General features: G+C 33.2%; 3 protein-coding genes across 3 annotated transcripts; 1 reads left to right on the plus strand and 2 right to left on the minus strand.

Moving 5' to 3' along the window:
* Positions 1-718: 718 nt before the first annotated feature.
* On the minus strand, positions 719-4,097 carry LOC140751006 (eukaryotic translation initiation factor 4E-like). The gene is made up of 5 exons (XM_073084796.1): positions 3,953-4,097; positions 3,484-3,659; positions 2,999-3,176; positions 2,368-2,455; positions 719-1,764 (listed from the first exon to the last, which is right to left on the minus strand). The coding sequence occupies exons 1-5, from the start codon at positions 3,980-3,982 to the stop codon at positions 1,607-1,609; spliced, it is 630 nt and encodes a 209-aa protein (XP_072940897.1). The 5' UTR covers positions 3,983-4,097; the 3' UTR covers positions 719-1,606.
* Positions 4,098-4,257: 160 nt separating this feature from the next.
* Positions 4,258-14,849, plus strand: Sms (spermine synthase). Its single transcript, XM_073084795.1, has 7 exons — positions 4,258-4,665; positions 7,651-7,759; positions 8,609-8,731; positions 10,690-10,776; positions 11,065-11,222; positions 13,057-13,248; positions 13,627-14,849. The coding sequence occupies exons 1-7, from the start codon at positions 4,384-4,386 to the stop codon at positions 13,792-13,794; spliced, it is 1,119 nt and encodes a 372-aa protein (XP_072940896.1). The 5' UTR covers positions 4,258-4,383; the 3' UTR covers positions 13,795-14,849.
* A 209-nt stretch (positions 14,850-15,058) lies between these two features.
* Positions 15,059-18,519, minus strand: Chmp1 (charged multivesicular body protein 1). The gene is made up of 4 exons (XM_073084797.1): positions 18,323-18,519; positions 17,415-17,659; positions 16,590-16,810; positions 15,059-16,296 (listed from the first exon to the last, which is right to left on the minus strand). The coding sequence occupies exons 1-4, from the start codon at positions 18,342-18,344 to the stop codon at positions 16,176-16,178; spliced, it is 609 nt and encodes a 202-aa protein (XP_072940898.1). The 5' UTR covers positions 18,345-18,519; the 3' UTR covers positions 15,059-16,175.
* Positions 18,520-18,566: the final 47 nt, after the last annotated feature.

Consider the following 18,566-nt stretch of genomic DNA (forward strand, 5'->3'; position numbering starts at 1 on the left):
CAGCGAGGTTACGTCCGCCACTGATAGTAATAAAAAATCCTTTACAAATAAAAATAAAAAGTTTATGTCACACTACCTTTTTTTTTTTTTTTTTTTTTTTTTTTTTTTTTTTTTTTTTTTTTTTTTTTTTTTTTTTTTTTTTTTTTTTCTCTCGAGGGGGAAACCTTCAAAAGGTACCCGACGACGTGGGAGCAACGCCGGGTTATGTGGGATTTTTACCGCACTAAAACCCCCCCGGTGGCCGTCCTCAACGCTTGTTGGAGAACTCCGGGATCTCCAACGGAACACAACCGGAGCCCTCCAAGCGCGATGCCCAACGGGCTCTACCCTGGGGGAGCAGTTTTCGCTCCTCCCACACCATGTATGTTTACGACGGTATGCGACCACACATACCGCCGTCCTTCCCGGGGTCACTTGCTGGGCGGTTCGAGCTCCCACTCTTGCCGTCCGCAACCCCGGAAGCCCCCTTTTTAGTCGCCTCCTACGACAGGCAGGGGATACCGTAGCCCTATTCTAGTCCCGGAACTACAGGGACAATGTCACACTACCTAGACGAATTCTACGAACTTTCATCGTGTTAAATTCTGTCAAACTGTTTACACATGCGTACATGCGCACATTACCCTCTGCGTAAACATTACCCTCATGTATCTCATTTACTTAATTTTTTTTAATAAATGTGTATTAAAATCTATGAAAGGTACTGAAATGAAACAAGTTTGATATTTTATTTTAGTACTTTTATACAAAATACCAAAATATCATTTAGCTAACAGACACAAACATCGAAATTTCAAACAATGCATGTTACTGGAAATATTACAGAAAGTAAGCAATGAACGTACCAAAAAGAAAGTTACAACATAATTATATATTTCCCAAAGCAATGTACAACATAAGAGTAATTATGTTTATCCAGTTAAAATAAATATGTACTTTTCAAATCTCAAATTTATCTTTCAATCTGTGAACGTGAGTAAATACAAACTTACATCTATGCGACCTCAACAAACATTCTCAAGCACGACTTTAGTACAAACATCAGACTTGTGTTTACATTAATCGTTAAAACGAGTTATTACCAAAATTTGATATAATTTTTCTCAAAATGAGACAAACATTTAACGTTAACGTAAAAACTACTTCTGTTAAATAAAAGCATTATATACTATGTCTGGAGACAGCCACAGCAGCTAAAACAATTAACCTAAAGGCTCCCAGGCCATTTATAAAAGAAACATTTCATAAATACATTTGTAGCCCTAGCAGATATGCTACCTTTAGCATCGGCTATTCGCGTATTGACGATTGCATGGATGCTAATCACGTTTTAACGATATGCTGCGTTCGGTCGCGGTGTGACGACTACACTGCATTATGTATTTCGCGTTCAGTTTCTTCCTTTTGTATCCTCTCGAGAACTAAGTCTAAAATAACGGCGACCGGCGCTGAAATCTCAACGGACGTTGGAGCTTATGACAAACAGCTAAATCGTTGATCACAGATGCTGAAAGCAGCATCTCTGCTGGGGCCGTAGTAGACAACCTTATTAGAGTTCTATACCACTGTGGCTGTGTTAAGTATACAAATACATAATTTTAAATGACTAAACAGTGTAAAGATTCTTGGTAGCCGAGCTATGTTTCACCATGGTGTCCCTATGAATTTGGAAACCAATCTTTCCGTGGATTCCAAGCTGCTCCTTAATCTTCCTGCCAATTTCGAGATTTGCTTGCTGCTTTGATGTATCGGCGGTCCAAACTCCTGTGGAATAATAAACAAATAAATTGAAGCTGTTAGAACCCTTTGTAGCTCGACTCTGGCGGCACCACCGCCACACCTATTTCTGCCTCATAAAAGCAGCGTTAAGCGCTACAGTGTTCTAGTTTGAAGGGTATGGTAAGGCAGATTTACTTTTCCGAAGCATTCCAGCTTAGTCGTCAGGGATAGCCGGTGGTCGACCTCAGGTAGGAATATCTATCCGAGTTGATTACAGATTTCCATGGGTGGAAGTAGCCATTTACCATCAGGTGGACTGCATGTCCGTTGGCTACTCCCATATTATGAAAAAAATAACAAAACATTGTAATAAAAGTTGTAACATTTTATAATTTATTAACTTAGTAACATTTAACTATTTATTTGCATACAATTTAAATTACTGCATGCACAATTATTTCATGTTTTAGATCTCAGCCACCACACTTGTTTATTTATATAAAATAAGTATACATGGGTATATGATAACCTCACCAAATTTTGTAAATTAATGTACTTCATATACATTTTGGACTAACTGACGATAACCGACAATACAGGTCTTTTCTGTATGTTGTATACAATCATGATGAAAACAATGATACATACCAATTTTATCAAGTTTGGCTCTGACGTTAACAACAGCACCACAAATTTCATCAGAGTGATCAAAATTTTCACCAATCAGTAGAAGAACCTTTAAAATAAAACATTGAAATTTTTAATAAGAATTAACAGAGCATAAAATATATCATAATTATTTTTAATGTAGTTAAATTATATATGTATTCTAACTATATACGGTTAGTTTATACACTACAATGTGGCAAATGTGAGATTCTAAATAGATCAAAATTAAATTGTAATGACATTGTAGTAAACAAAGTTCTTGAATTTCAATCTAATCAGGTTATCATAAAATTCAACTATGAAAAATATGATTACAATAAAAATTCTATTGAATACTATTGAAAATAATAAATGAAATAAATATTCACATTGCATTATTCCCATCTTATGTTTTCCATAAAGATTTTATAAAATAGCATAAACAATAAATCTATCTGGTGGAGATGCCTGCTGACTTATATGTATATCAACAATTGAAACCTTTATGTATTGTAATGCATATGTGATTAACTCATCTTTTTTAAGTTTAATTACTGAAGTACCACCAGTCAGTCAGTGACCACATACCATAACCTTGCCTGCACATTAATTTTATCAAAATATTTCTTACCACATCTAACCAAAACCTATCAAGATCAGAATTGCGCTGTTTCTTCTCAAGACTGATGAGCCACCTGCCACCCATTTTGTTTGCATCGTCCTCCCACATGGGACGGATGCCCTGCTTGAACACAGCATAGTCATGACCCTGACGCAACTCCGAGGGTAACTTGATGTGGTGGTACAGTCTGTAATGTAAAAATTTAGTATAAAAATGTTTGTTTTGATTGAAGTAATGGAATGGAATGGAAGAATTCACACTACACTAAACCCATGTTTTAGGACACTTGATTTGTACTAATAACACGAATTTTGTAGCATGGAATATAGTAGTATCTAATTTTTGTATCTTGTTTGACCATCCATTAAACTCCAAGAAAGTTTATGTTTCAGACATATTAATTATGAAGCTTAAATACAGCAAATACAGTAAATATATATAATTAAATAGTGTAAACATAATTATATGAAATAATTCCACTAAATGTTTGTTACCTCCAGAAGTCTTCTACAGTATCAAAAGTGGTTAGCTCAATAAGGTTCTCCTCCCAAGTCTTAGTCCTGTCGTTATCGTAGAACCACAGGCTCCACGTGTTCTGCAGGGGATGCTTGATCAGAAACTCCGGCGGAACCTCGGCATTGGTGGTCTTGCTCTCGGTACCAGCGGACCCCTTGAAGACACAAGTCATTTTTTTTAATCAACCTAACCTATAACACTCTGCCTTCTAGCATTAAAATATGTTGTTCAACAAAATTTTAAACGCAATAAACCGTAACTAATAACGAAATTTAACCCGGCAGCTGTAAATCAACGATAAATGCGGCGTGCACGAAACAAATGCTATAGTGAAAGTTAGCCGAGCCACATCAGCATAGCGCCCGTAAATAACAAAACACCTTTAAATACATGCCTACATGAGGGTAGGAATCCAATCTACCGAGTTAAATTATAATTCCTGCCTACCTCTACTTCTTCAGTATTATTTCCAGCCATGTCACAAAAATCTTTAGAACTCCGATTTTTTTACAAAAGACAGAACTTGTATGGTGTTGCTAGTACAACAACTGATTTATTAGGACAGATAATATGAACACAATTTTGCATTTTAAAATAAATTATAACAAAGAAGCATCACAAATCATGTAATCTTATAATATTAGTAAATATGATAATTTCATCAATTGATAACTATTTTAATTTTTCGGTCAATTTTTATTCCGAAAGCTGTTAATTTGTATACTGTAACAAATGGCAACCCTATGGGCAAACCGTCAAAGTCATCAAACGAATCGGTCAAATCAATTTATCAATTCAGAATAAAACATCGCTCGGGTTTGCCGGTTCTTTCCGTCCAAATTTCACTAATACAACAAAAAACATATATAATAAGAAAAATGTCGGTCCAGACAATGCTGTTGGATTTTTCTATAGACCCCGCTCGGTTGGGCGACGAGAGCGGTCAAAAAGCTGTATTCGGGCAGTTGGAAACCGTGTTAAAAGATTACATACCTAATCTGCTTTTAGCCGCTGATATTAAAATAGACGGTGGATCTTTGAAATTACTAACCGGCAAGAAAGGTACGACCGTGTCTGTAAGATTGTTTGATCGTGGTCTCGTCACTGTTAACATTGAATATTACAAAGAAGACAGCGAGGAACCCGTAATAAGTTTCAAGGTGAGCTCAGTTTGACTTAAAATAGCGTCTGCGAGCGTGTGATAAATATTTCAGTAATATCATTTGATGCAATGCGTTTCGCGCGCAAATTACATATACGTGTATTCGTATATTATCTATGGGTTATTTTTAAAATGTTTTCCTTAAACTCAAAATTCTGTTGCTAATCTCTGAAAATGTTTAAATTTACAATATAGTAATGATAAACATAACACAATTGCGGTAAATTAAAATAATAATCTACATTTCAATTCAACAAACAAAGTCCGCTTCTGAATCGGGATGTCTGAGTTTGAAATCCCAGGCATGAACCTCAATTTTTCAAAATTTTGTGCATATTAATAATTAAATAGTTAATGCTATAACAGTGAACTATTAATTTGTGAAGAAAACTACATAGTTCTTAAAACAAGTTGTTGAATATGTGTGTAATCTACCACTTCGCACTTGACCAGTGGTCTAAACCCTGCTCACTCAGAGAGGAGGCCACTGCCCAGAAGTGGCACAGTAATGGGTTGATGACATTTCAATTCAATTTTTATTTCACTTAAAATATAATGTAATTATTATGGTAGAAGCATTTCATTATGTATTGAAATTACTTAATTGCGCATTAAATTAACTTAATTGTATGTACTTTGCATTGAAGAAAGGTTGAGCGTTTTGTCTTATGTTTTAGTGCTCTAAACTACTGGAAAGTTCCATAAGGGTCTCGTTGGACTGCGAAAGACTAAAATTGTTGCCAACCATCAAAAGGGGCTATAAATATGATATATACTTAACTAGTTCAGGTTGGCTCTTTATGTAAATGTTTTTACATTTTTAGTGACCCCTATTTAAAAACACAATTTTTTGTTCAAATCAGCAAATATTTTAAGTCGAAACTCATTTATTATTTCTAAAGAACATTATGTTTGGGTTATATGCATTTTTTTTAGTATTCTACAGTTACATATTTTGATACCTAAGCCACCTTTTATCATTACATTTCAATTTTAAATTTTCATAAACCACTACTAATGCACTGAATCATACATTAACTGCTTTGAGGATTACTGCAAAAATTAGCAAAGGAAGGTTTTCATGTGGTAAATCCTTGTATAGGCAATGCCCATTCAAATTATTATAATTATAGTTTTTAATTGTAAATGTTGTAAAAAACTGCAGAAAGTTACATTCGTGAAACATCATAAAATAGAGTAAAATAGGATACATTTTTTTAATATCAGAGATATTAATGACCTAAAATCATATGAGGACAAAATAAAGGGCTATCATTGACACATAACTATACCATTTATTCTCCAGACATTGTTGAGATATGTGGTAAATATAACAGATAAACATATAACAAATATATAATATTATAACAGTGGGCAATAACATTATTATTGTGGGTTACATCTTATATCAGGGGTTCCCAAAGTGTGCGCCGCGGCGCCCTGGTGCGCCGTAGAAAGTAAAGAGGTGCGCCGTGAGTCGATCCTCTAATTATTGTACACCACAAATCAATATTTGAATATAAAATAAAATCAATGTGAATCAAAACGCCAATGCGTTTTAATTCACATTGATTTGACTGATTAATTATCGTATTTAATTTTTGTTTTTTCTCAAGTATTTCTTGTTGTTTTCCGTTTAAAGTCTTTTATAATAACATAAGTATGGTACAATTTTATATTGTGGTGTTTAAATTTTCGTTTCGATCAACCTAACGTAACTACTATTATTGTGGGTACCTATTTCTTTCGACTGTCTTCTTCTAATAGTTAGCTAGAACAGGGCGCCGTGAAAAAATATCGAACTTGTAACTGCGCCGCGGGTTACAAAAGATTGGGAACCCCTGTCTTATATCATTGAATCCCCTTTGCACTACTTTATAATTGTATTTCACGTTAGATGAATTTCTTAGTTTCAATTTACATTGTGTGCATTGAGTGCAAATAGTTATACAATTGCATACAATTATAATTCAATCATCAAAATGGCACACATCATACACCTGTGCATGTATTTCGCCCCAACCTTCTCATCTATTAATAACATACATAACACACTTTATTAACTACCTCAGAATCTTCCAGTAATAAACTGAGAAGACGCTCAACCTTATATCTCTTGGCCGAGAGATGAGATCTAATAATATAAGGGGTTTAACCTGTTACTATGACCTAGAGTGCACTTGCTATTAATGTTTTATCTCAATTTGAAAGCTATCAATGAAATTGGTAGATAATTTACCTACTACTTGCATTGAAACTCATATACATAATAATATCCTAAGGGTCCATTATATATAACTAAACAACAATTAAACATTTTTTTTATAATATAGGAGTAGCAGACGAGCGTGCAGTCCACCATTTAAAATAGGTCTGCATTTAAAAACTGCAGACCTATTTTAAATTTCAAAAGTTGCATACTAACTAATCTTATATAGATGTCTAGTCTTTTTATGGCTTATCATAGATTTCCAAGAGCTACTATTAAAAGTTATTTTCAAGTATTCAAGTAGACTTCAAGACAATTTCCAGTGTCAGATTACAGTGTATTATTCTTATATAACATATATACATTTGTTAAGCTATACACCACAAATTGATATTGAAGTAATGACCACAAGGAAGATATCATTGGACTAGAGGTGTAATATTACATAGCTAACAATGAATTATCAGATCTATCCATGTTTATTTTCGAAAATTTGTATAAAAAAAATAACAATTTGTCCTCCAATCCAATTTTAAGTTAAAAAAAACTGTTAAGATTTTCTGCTGCATATTTTTAAGTTTCCTTTCTTCCAAAACTACAAAGTTCATTTTTAAAAAAAAAATATTTAATTTATTGACATCGACATTTTATTGTAAGTGGCACAAGTGATAGCAACAGGTCACCCCTTTAGGAATAGAAAGCATGCTAGTTACATACTCACATTTTTATCTAATTTGTTTTTCTTTTTCCTTTTTTACGAAAAATTATTAATAGTCCGGCCGAGTATTGGAAAATCAGCTGAAAAAATACATCACAGTCATTAAATCGCAAGTATATGCCCCCATAAAACGATGTCTATTTGGCAGGTATTACCCTACCTCGGGTAAGTCAGAATTGTTATTATTAAGGTCACTAGTTCCTATGTCATAAAGTTATTCGCTTATCATGTATATCTCTAGCTTTATTTACATAAATCATTCTATAACACAGTTGAAACTAGATTTTAAAGCATCATTGTAATACTAAGTTAAGACATGTAACTATATCAATTTAATTTAATTTAATAATTCGTAATCAAAGCATATTTTAATATCCATTTCATTGGTTGTGATAAATTAACGTAATTTTAACTTTATGCGTATTTTTTATACCTCCTTAAAGGGAAAAGAGATGTTTGACATGCTTATACGCTTATAGGTATTATCTTGTAAGCCTTACGACTGATAACATAGAACAAACAGTAAGCTAATCAAAGGTAAAGAGCCTATCTCATTAACAATGAATACAACCAATGCTAACGGTATTAATTAACAACATCTTGGCTTTTTGGAAAATCTAAAATCGTTTAAAAATATTCTAAAGGCTTGTTTCACTATTCCTTATGAAAAAATATAACTTAAAGTACACGCAATACGCGCAAAGGTGCGTTTAAAAAGGTAAAAATCTGGTTTCAGTGACATGCTTAGTGCCAAAAAAAATTAATTGGTGACCATTACTTCGTACCATCCTGAGTACGTAGGTATTGGCTTGTTTTTTTTATATAAATTAAAACAATGACACGTAAAATCATTATTTCAATCACAAGTTTAGAACGAACTAGAACTTCAGAACCAATTAATGGAACTTTTTTTAATAAGAATCGTGAAACTAGCCTTAAAGGTGATTTAGTAGTAGTCCAATTTATTTTTGACGACATTTTCAAAGATATATGATCATATAAATATAATTTCAGATGAGAGACTTCTGGAGTACGATATCGATGGCATACTGTTTGACGAGCAGTCGCCATTCCAAAGAGTACAAATTGTACATTCCAAGTCGCTTGGAAATATGTTGGTGCTAGATGATTTACAAAGTGAGTTTGCATGTTTTGGAACGGCTTTTAACTATGTAATAAAATGTGAGCTGTTTTGTATTTAAAGGTACTCACTGTTATCGTCGATTCTCATGCAATTTAGATCTTTCTTTAGGGTTAGCATATGCTTACAAGCATAGTAGCTAAGCACGGTCACACATCACTGTAACTCTTTCCTCCTGCGTGAACTACTAACTGACAACTTTATAAAAATATTTTATTTGTAGAAATGAACTGTTCTAATTTTAGGAACACAAATATGCGTAAATTAATTTTTTTAACTATAAATCATATCTAAAAATAGATTTCGTGGTGCTGTAACTGATATTTGTGAACATTTGAAAACGAGTCTTCACCGCCTGAGGACTATATGAAGTGAATGAAATGAATTATTTTATATAGGTAATCAAGTTTCATAGTCATTGTTGAGTATATATCAATTATCTCCCTTTATCTCACTTTTTGTTAATTATGTATCATAGGAAAACTCTTCAAACGTAGATACATACAACATGTACCTACGATGTGTTCAATAAGTGATAAATTGCCCCCGTCACAACCCGTGACCGATTTACGTCCGGCCACAATCAATTATGGCAACCACTTGTGATGGTGTCTGTCCTCTGCACATTTAATTCTTCAATTAGTCGTTGTGATCGATTGCCTAGAAAAAAATAACTTTAAATCCAACAACCGACTGAATTTGAAATATTCCTTTTTTTTTTCAATAAAGCTTACAATAAACCAACAGCTTACGACTGAAGAATCTAACGATATTTCATATCTTAAAATCTGTCTTGCAATTTAGACAACAGGCGGTCATAAAGCAAAAACTAATTCATTTATATTTATATATACCCGTGAGACACTTGGGATTACCCATGGAGTACGAAAGAAATCCAAGAATGAATTTTATGAAAACATAAAAGTTTATCCTTATTAAAATAAAAACGTCCAACAAAATCAAGTTTATGAGATAATTCGTGCTGGTACTGGTGGCTGGTACCAGCTTCGAAGCCCAAGCAAGTGGTTCTAATTAATCAGTCACGTGCAAATTACAATAAGCTCATATGATAAAACGAAACATCGTGCGGAAACTTTGATCTGAGAATTTAATTTTTCGAAATCATGTGCGTATTAGAAATTAATTATCACTTGCTAAAACGGTGACGGAAAAGATCGTGACCTGCATACCAGAGAGACTTATAAAAAAAATCTCAAAGGTATGTGAAGTCTACTAATTCGCACTTGGCCTAATCAGGTAATAGCGCGGTGGACTAATCATTTACATTCTTAGAGAAGACCCGTGCCCAGCAGTGGGACAATAATGGGTTGATGATGAAGAGGCTATAGAAATGACTACTATAGAAAAAGGGGATATGGTATCTCGTAATATGAACAAAACCCGACATTAATTATCATACGATAAAGAGTAGGTTTAGCAATGTAATTTTTGGGAAGGAAATAGCACATAAAACAAATGATAAGGAATACGTTTATTCGTCATTACATGGACCTATAATAATTATTACATAATTATATTTTAGTAATAATAATTGTCCTACTTTTCATGCTACTTTATCGTAATTAGCTTAAATAAATTTCACACCAATTAGTCATCAGACGTACATTTTATTGTCAAATTGTAAAATTTAATGTATTCCATAATTATTTGAACGACCTGTTTATTATGATGTATTGTAATACAATAAAAATAATTAAGATAATTATTTTTTTGCTTTAATTATTTTTAAAGGAAACTCAAAAAAAATATTTTTTTTTTCGAGAGCTAAAATCGAAAATATTTATTATGCATATTCAACATACAATATCTTTTACTGTCGGCCTTTCAGACTCGATATCATTTTGTGTATAGTATGACGAATGTATTATTCGCTTGTGAATAACATAATTATTCTTAAATGTACAATGTTCAATGTGAAATTTTTCCTTTTCAGATATTTCAGAGGCTGATCTTATTTATACTGAAACTTTAATGCAGAGAGGCAAAGAAAGCTACGAGGGAAAGGAAATAGTAATTCTAGGTAATTTTGTACTGTCACTTATGAAAATTACATGACCACATATTTACTTATGTAATACAATGTATGTGATACAATAAATAACATTGTTTTCTGTGCAATGTACAAGCAGAAACGTATATACTTACGAACGAATATATTAATACGGATTTAGGGATATACTTTTTGCCTTTAAAACTAGAATAAAACAGAATTAAAACAAAACCTTCCATCAATCATATAAGGAAAAAATAACATTTTAAACACTCGTTACGCAACCATTTAATACGATAATGTATTTGTATGAATTAGGTGGCGGCGACGGTGCTCTCCTATACGAGTTGCTGAAAGAGAAACCGAAGTTCGTCTGGATGCTGGAGATAGACGAGCTGGTGATGTCCGCCTGCAACAAGCACTTGAAGTCCATCTGCGGTGATGTACTCGAGAGGCGGAAGGGACCAAACTATGAGGTAAGGTTATTGACCTATTGTAAGGGTATATTTTCATAACAATACTTTTTAGTTAATTCATGTTAATAAGAGTATTTAATTGCTGGTGAGCAGCAATGTAGCGGAAAACTATATAAAAAGAAAGAAGGATATTATGTTTTGAGAGACTAAGATGTCATGGAATGAATTGTCAGAGAAAATAAATAATGGAGTTGTAATTGAATCTTTTATTATATAAAATAGTATTTCAGGAATAATGAGCTTACACTATCAACTAATCAGCTATAGAAAACATCCGAACTGGTACGAAAAGAAGAAAGTAACATTGGCACGCTGTTCCACCCGTTATTCATATTCAATCTGATGTTTTGCCTGCCAATGTAATGTTTGCTCACATTTTCGGCCTACTAGAAATTATCATGTATGCATCTATGCTAGGAAAAAATAGATAGATTGCTTTTTAATAATGGACATGATACGAGCGGTGCTCGTATTACGTACGTAACTAAAATTAATAATACCGTTTAAAAGTACAAAACATCTTGCAAAAATCGAAAAGTACAAAAATGAATTTTCTTACACCGAATAGTGAGATTTTATTAAAATAATAAATGGTATTTCTTTCTGCAATTAGAGCATTAAAATAATCTTTACATTTGTTATTAGCTAGAAGCAGGAACAACAACGTTTCAACTGTTGAGACTCAAAGTAATTCGATATTGTAATTACAACCACATTTACCTATTTATCTTCTCGGTAGCTATAGTTCTTAGAAGTATCTGTGATTATATCACAGCTAATGATATACTAAGACTTTGTTTGTGGTTTTCTATACAAGATTTATATTAGCACGACGTGTGAAAAATGCATTATTTTATAACTCCTTATAAAAGTCGGCGATCTACGCATATGTAATAGGAAATTGTAATTTTACTTCGGTAATGTAAATATTTGCAAAAAGTGAATTCCGAAATTTCTTGCCTTGTTTTCTCAATTTTTTAATAGTTATATAAGAAGGATTGTGTTATTTTGGGCAATAAAATTATTTCCATATATAAAGTTATTTGTCAGTCTGAACTTTTCGTGTAACGAAAATATTCCTGCGATATACTATTGTTGATGAAAATTGAGAAAAAAGTTCCTTTAACCCTTATTAGCGTCTTTAATTTTATTTCTCTTTAGAAAAGAAAACTCGATGACGCATTTAGCTATTGATCTTACTCGCCCCACTGACCTTAATAAGCAAGAGGCCTCGTAAAATACGCTAGATTAAAGTGTATCTGATTTTAGAACATTACAAATTTTCATACGTTTTTAATTAAAAATAACAGCTGTCAAGGGTTCAGAGAAATTAAATTAATGTTGAAGTTACTTGAAATAATTAAAATTTGCATAATTCAATTACATATCTGCAGTTTTCTGATTTGAAGGTTTAAAGTTGTCTAGTTGGTCGTAAGTACTACAATAGAATTTCCAGCTCTGAGGACCAAATTAGAATGCTTTGTATAGCCCTCCTTTAAAATAGGTACTACTAAAACGAATAGAGTCCTACCCTTTACCAATCACAGATTGTCACTCCTGAGAACTTAAATAGTCGCTTCATATGTAAGGTACCTCAACCTTCTACCGCAAGAATTATTTCGTGCCAGAAATAGAACTGTCGGTGTTGCCCTTTTGTTTAGAAACAAACTCGGAAAAGTATGTCTCCCTTACTACACTCTTCAAACCAGAAGACAGCAGCGCTTAACACTGCTGTTATTAGGCAGAAGGTGTGGCAGTGGTACCTCTACAAACCATTCTTCTTTTAAAAAATTCAACATGTGAATAAAAACTAAAATAATAAACCGTCTTTCAGATAATCGTCGAAGACTGCATGTTGACAGTGAACAAGTTCATTCAGGAGGGACGCAAGGTGGACTACATCTTTGGAGACCTCACGGACATACCGATCTCGGAGTCGGCTTGCGGAGAGCTCTGGGAGTTCATGATCAACATACTGCGCTCCGCCTTCCAGATACTGAAGCCGACTGGCAAGTTTATGACACATGTGAGTACTATGCCGTATAAAATTGTTAAGTTTATCTGTATTATAGCTCTGATTTTTCAGTAAAGTATGTAAATACATATAACTTTAAAATATTATGATTATCATTATTACTGTTGGGCGTCGTTCTCTTCTAAGATTGAGAAATCCACTAGTAGCCAAATACAGATTTATTAGTCTTCATATATACTTGAGAAGTTTTTAAAATTACGGTTAAGGAAGTGTTAATTAATTTCAATCATGCACATAATTTCCAAAAGCAGAGCTGCGCTCCTGGGATTCGAACCTTGGATCTCCCGATTGGAAGCCCCAATTTCAAACAAGGCCATCACAGCTACCTGTGTCTCTTACTAATAATATATAAATTAACTTCAATTATAGGGAAATGGTGCCACATCCCCAAAATCGCTGGAACTGTACGAGCAAGAGCTGGCAAAGCTGACTCCGGCCGTGCACTTCACCAAGAGCAAGGCCTTCGTGCCCTCCTTCCTCGAGGACTGGATCTTCTACCAGATATCCTTCAAGAACGCGGACAACGGGGACGCTTAGCACCACCTCAATACCAAAGAAACACGCGATCGTTCCTTCAAAGTATTACTACTAAGTCATACAAATGCCATTTACCTAGTTTATTACCTTGTTATAGTATTATACGAACGAGCGCGCGCGTACCGGCCAGGCGTATCTAGTTTTTCTAAGAACTTTAACCTGTATGTCAAGTTTTTTGCACCATATAGCTGACAGTAGCTTTTCGTACTGTTGTATGCATTTAAATTGTAAAAAGATTGCTTAGTAATTTATAAGGCACTTGATCAAGGGGAAGACTAATAGGAGCTCTCAGGGTTACAGTTCATTGATCCAATAACGGCAATCCTAATTCAAAGTATACTTGATTGAAAAAATTGTATATTTTTATGAGTGATTTATATTAACAATATTTCAACTCAGACATCACAAAACATCACACAAATAATTAGTACTAAGTTGATCGATTTCTATTGAACGCTTTAAACTGGTGCGCCTGGTATACTAGTTAGTATTAGAATAACGGGTCGATAATATAAGTTACCATTTTGGTATATTCGAAGGAATGTGTCCATATTTTATAAATTGTTTTCGGATGTATTCGAAAATTGTACAAATGTATCATTACGTTCAGTTTCAAAGATTGTTTAACAGCAACGTCAAGACGTTGGTATGATTAGATGATGGATTCAAATATAGCTTGGCTTTTTCGAACATCAATGATTGTTCCAACACCAATCGAGCGTTCGAAAATCTATGATTGTTTCAACATCGGTCGCGTATTCCAATGTGGATGATCGTTCCTACATCATTTGAATGATTGAGTTGATCAAAGGTTCGAATATTAAATACACTGATCAAGTCGATCAATAGATTGAGTATGTATCGATATTAATACGATCGATAAAATTGGTGACTTGCACTAGCGTTTAGTATTGTACCTATAGTTCATAAGTACACAGCTTTTTCGTATTACTAGCCATAATTCAGTATTTACTGTTAGTGTTTATTACAGATTTGTGCTTGTTTCTTTGTTTTGTACTAATAAAAATATTAAAACTAAAATAATATATTTCATTGTATATACCTTATTAGGAAATGTATGCCGTTTTCAATTTGAAAGAACAAACCTTTTATATGGCATATTTTTGGAAATAATGTGAACTAAACATCGTCTCTGCCTTTATGTGAAATTTTCATGAAAACAAGGTCAGTCATTTCCATGGTTACGTAAACAAAATGTCATAAGAAAAGTTACACTTGTTTTTTTATAAATAAAACTCGTAAGGAAACTTAACCATACATTTAATATTACACATATATTACAAAAAAATATACTATTCTTCTTTTAAGTCTCAGTTGTACAAAAGCTATCTATTAGCATTATTAGGAATGCAAACTTTAAATTACAGAATGGATATTAAACATTAAACTCATTTTTTACCTCAGTACATTCTGGTTTCATTACCACGATGGAGCAAATGGCAACAATGTTGTATTGTAAGAAAATTATTTTGAAAACATTGGTTTTTAGACTAAGAACGCAAGTTGTATTTCTAGCGTAGGCTAATAATAAAGTTTTTGTATAGGAAATAGTTATTTTAAAACAGGTATTATATCGCACGTTAAGCATTAATTAAAAATGTAATTTGTGATTTTTAACACTACGCCTTTGGTTGAATAAACAACAAATGATAGCATATTATATTGAAATGATGTGGAGAAACCTTCGATTCATTTAATGAGACTTAATAAATTCATGGACATATTTTAATTACGAATAACAACATACAAAATTAAATACTTTATGCAATAAATTGATTTGTTTGCTGATAGGATAAACACATATCTACCCTACATCTGATTTACAAAAATGTCTTAAGAGATGCTGGCGCAAACGTGTCTTGCATTCCAGGATTGCAAGAATTGTAGATATCGAAAATATGACTAATTGACATCTCTAAATCAGTTGTTAGATTTACCAACTCCAAGAGAGATTAAATCTACCAAATCAATTATTGTAGTTTCCCATCGGTAGGCGTTAATAAATTGCCTCTAAGAAGCCATAAATATACATAAGTGGGAAGCCACATTTCTTAGTAAAGACCACGAATCATCAAATAAAATAATTCATAGCTCATAAGCTCATAAAGGACTTGTAAAGGATAAAAACTCATAAGAATATATGTTTACACAGGTGATGACACTTCGATGAAAGAAGAAACTGGCCAAAATGTCCTCGAAACATTTCTTTGTAAATCAGACTGTACCAATACAACTAACCACCCTAGCACTTGCATAAAAACATAAACAGTATCATTAAGAATCAGCATCACATTTAAAATGTTCATTCGGCATTACAAAACTTAGGTATAAATATATCTGTACATTGTGACCATAACATATTACTCAGTTTGCCTCAATCTCGCCAGTCTTTGTGTGAGCTCATCCTGTTCTGCGGAGACTGTAGCAGTGCCTATTGAAGTGCTCGGGACACCAGAAGGCAGCTCCATATTCAGCTCCAAACTGCAAAAACCAAAATAAGAATATATAGAGTACCTATATAAGTTCCCCAATCAATCAATTCTGCTAATGGATTTATGTAATTACGGAAATGAGGTTGGCCACAGAAATGCTAACTTGTAAGAACTAAGATTGAATACCTCAGTTAAGTTTATTAGATTTATCATACCGTACAAACTGTTATTAAGCAAAAAATAGATTGGGTGTTTGTACCTGAGCCCAAACTGCCAACAGTTTTACCACCTTACATTTACATTTCTCAAAAGATTTTAATCTCAAAAAAAATGTTTACATACCCTGCTTCATCAGCCACCTGTTGCAGTAACTTGTCCACATCTCCTTGTGGCACTGAAGTGGTGGTTGTCTGTGACATTGTGTTCTCCATGTATGATGACTGCACATCCAGGTCTTCAAACTGACTCTCGAACTTATCCATCAAGTTGGATATCTTCTCTAGATTCATTGATTTCATTGCAGCATCCATAGCTTTGACTACTCCTGCCATTGAGGTTGTTACCTGGAATTGTTAGAAAAGATACCATAATACTGTGCCATAAGAAGGTAAAATCCGATCTTCACTCAATGGCATATGGAAGCATCTGATCATAAATTATTGTCATGAAAAACAAAATACTGGCTGGATTTGAATTATTATGTTGGCAAAATAGTAACAAAATATCAAGTGAGATGGTGACAGGTAAAGAATACATACCTAGATAGTACTTCAAAATGTATGAACCAGTATTAGTAAATTATTAGTCATATGATATAAAATGATGACTAAATTTTATGAACTGTAAAAACTATAGCATTACTACTCCCACAAAATTATATATTTTTTCAATACATCTTGTTTACTGATCACATCACATCACAACAATTATAAAATTAAAAACCGATAGAAACGAAACTGTGTATATTGCAGAAGTAAAAGTCATACAGGAAACAGAACATGTTGTTTTCCAAAGGCAAAGATAACGTTTTTGTGGGAACACATCTTATTATAATACCCTTCTACTAAGTTTATATACTTGAACAATAGATTAAGACTTGAACGGGTATAAAACATGATCCTATTGATAATATCAGGACAGGACAGACTAAAGAATAACAAAGCATACCTTTCTCGTAGTAAGTGCAGTTTGAACCCTGCTCGACACAGCATCGACTCTTGCTGACATGCGGAGGTAGTTTAGAGCTTGGTTCTTCTGCCGGATTGCGTTCTCTGCATGTATCCGGGCTCCTTCCATGTTGCCCTTCTGTATCGCCTTCTTGGCTTTCTCCTTTTCCATTTTCTCTTCTTTTTCACATTTCTTTGAATTTCGCTCTAGTTCTTTTACTGCAAATTTTAAATTAAATAGGTGTTCTGGTTTCATGAGTCAAGGATAATATACTTATTGTATGCACTTATGAGTATAATATAATAGTTATTTCGTTTAAAAATAGTAAAGAAAGTAATGTCATGACATTTTATTTTATTTACAAAATAGGGTAGCCATAACAGTACAATAATCCAGTACAATTTTCTAATAGTTCTTGTGTGCCATTGGTACTAAAGTTTGTGACAAAAAATTATTGAACTAACAGTTATTATTTTGTAGATGTCAGATTCTTGCCCAATTCAACGTATGACCTTACTAACATTAGATTATTGATGCTATAGAATAAATGAGATATAAAGTTAAAACTAAATGTGTACTTTAAAATTCTTACTCTAGCATTAAATTGTATTAGAATTTATACATAGCAGCAATCACTACAATACTTTGAGGATTAAATTTCTTTAATAACTTCGTCCTCCTGCTAGGTGGACTAATGACCTCACTGCTGGGTACGATGCACTAGACCAAACTATAATAGGTGGTGACAGTTAAGGTTTTTCCAGCAGTAGACCTCACAAGACTGATAGATGGAATAACTACAGGTGAGTTCAGCGATGAGGTATTATAATGTAGGAACCTACCAAAACAATGATTTAAGAAATAAAAAGCTTACAAAATACTTGTTAATTATTTTTTTAAAAGGATACTTTCCATTGCGGATGATGACATTTCGTTCCCCAGTTTGACGGCTTAAAAACACTTTTATATAAAAAAAAAACACAGGCGTAAGCCTTTTGAACACTTTTAGATGATTATTGCAAAAGATTTGCAAATTCCCAACAAATACTTTGATGAGTCAGACAGGCTACACAAAACAATTATTTGTGCTCAGCTGTCATTAGTCATTAGTACTCATTAGTCACTTATAATAAAAACTTATCTGTCAAATCA

The sequence above is a fragment of the Epargyreus clarus genome, unplaced genomic scaffold, assembly GCF_041222505.1.
Source record: "Epargyreus clarus isolate Ecla_fem2 unplaced genomic scaffold, WU_Ecla_fem_2.2 ptg000021l, whole genome shotgun sequence".
NCBI lineage: Eukaryota > Metazoa > Arthropoda > Insecta > Lepidoptera > Hesperiidae > Epargyreus > Epargyreus clarus.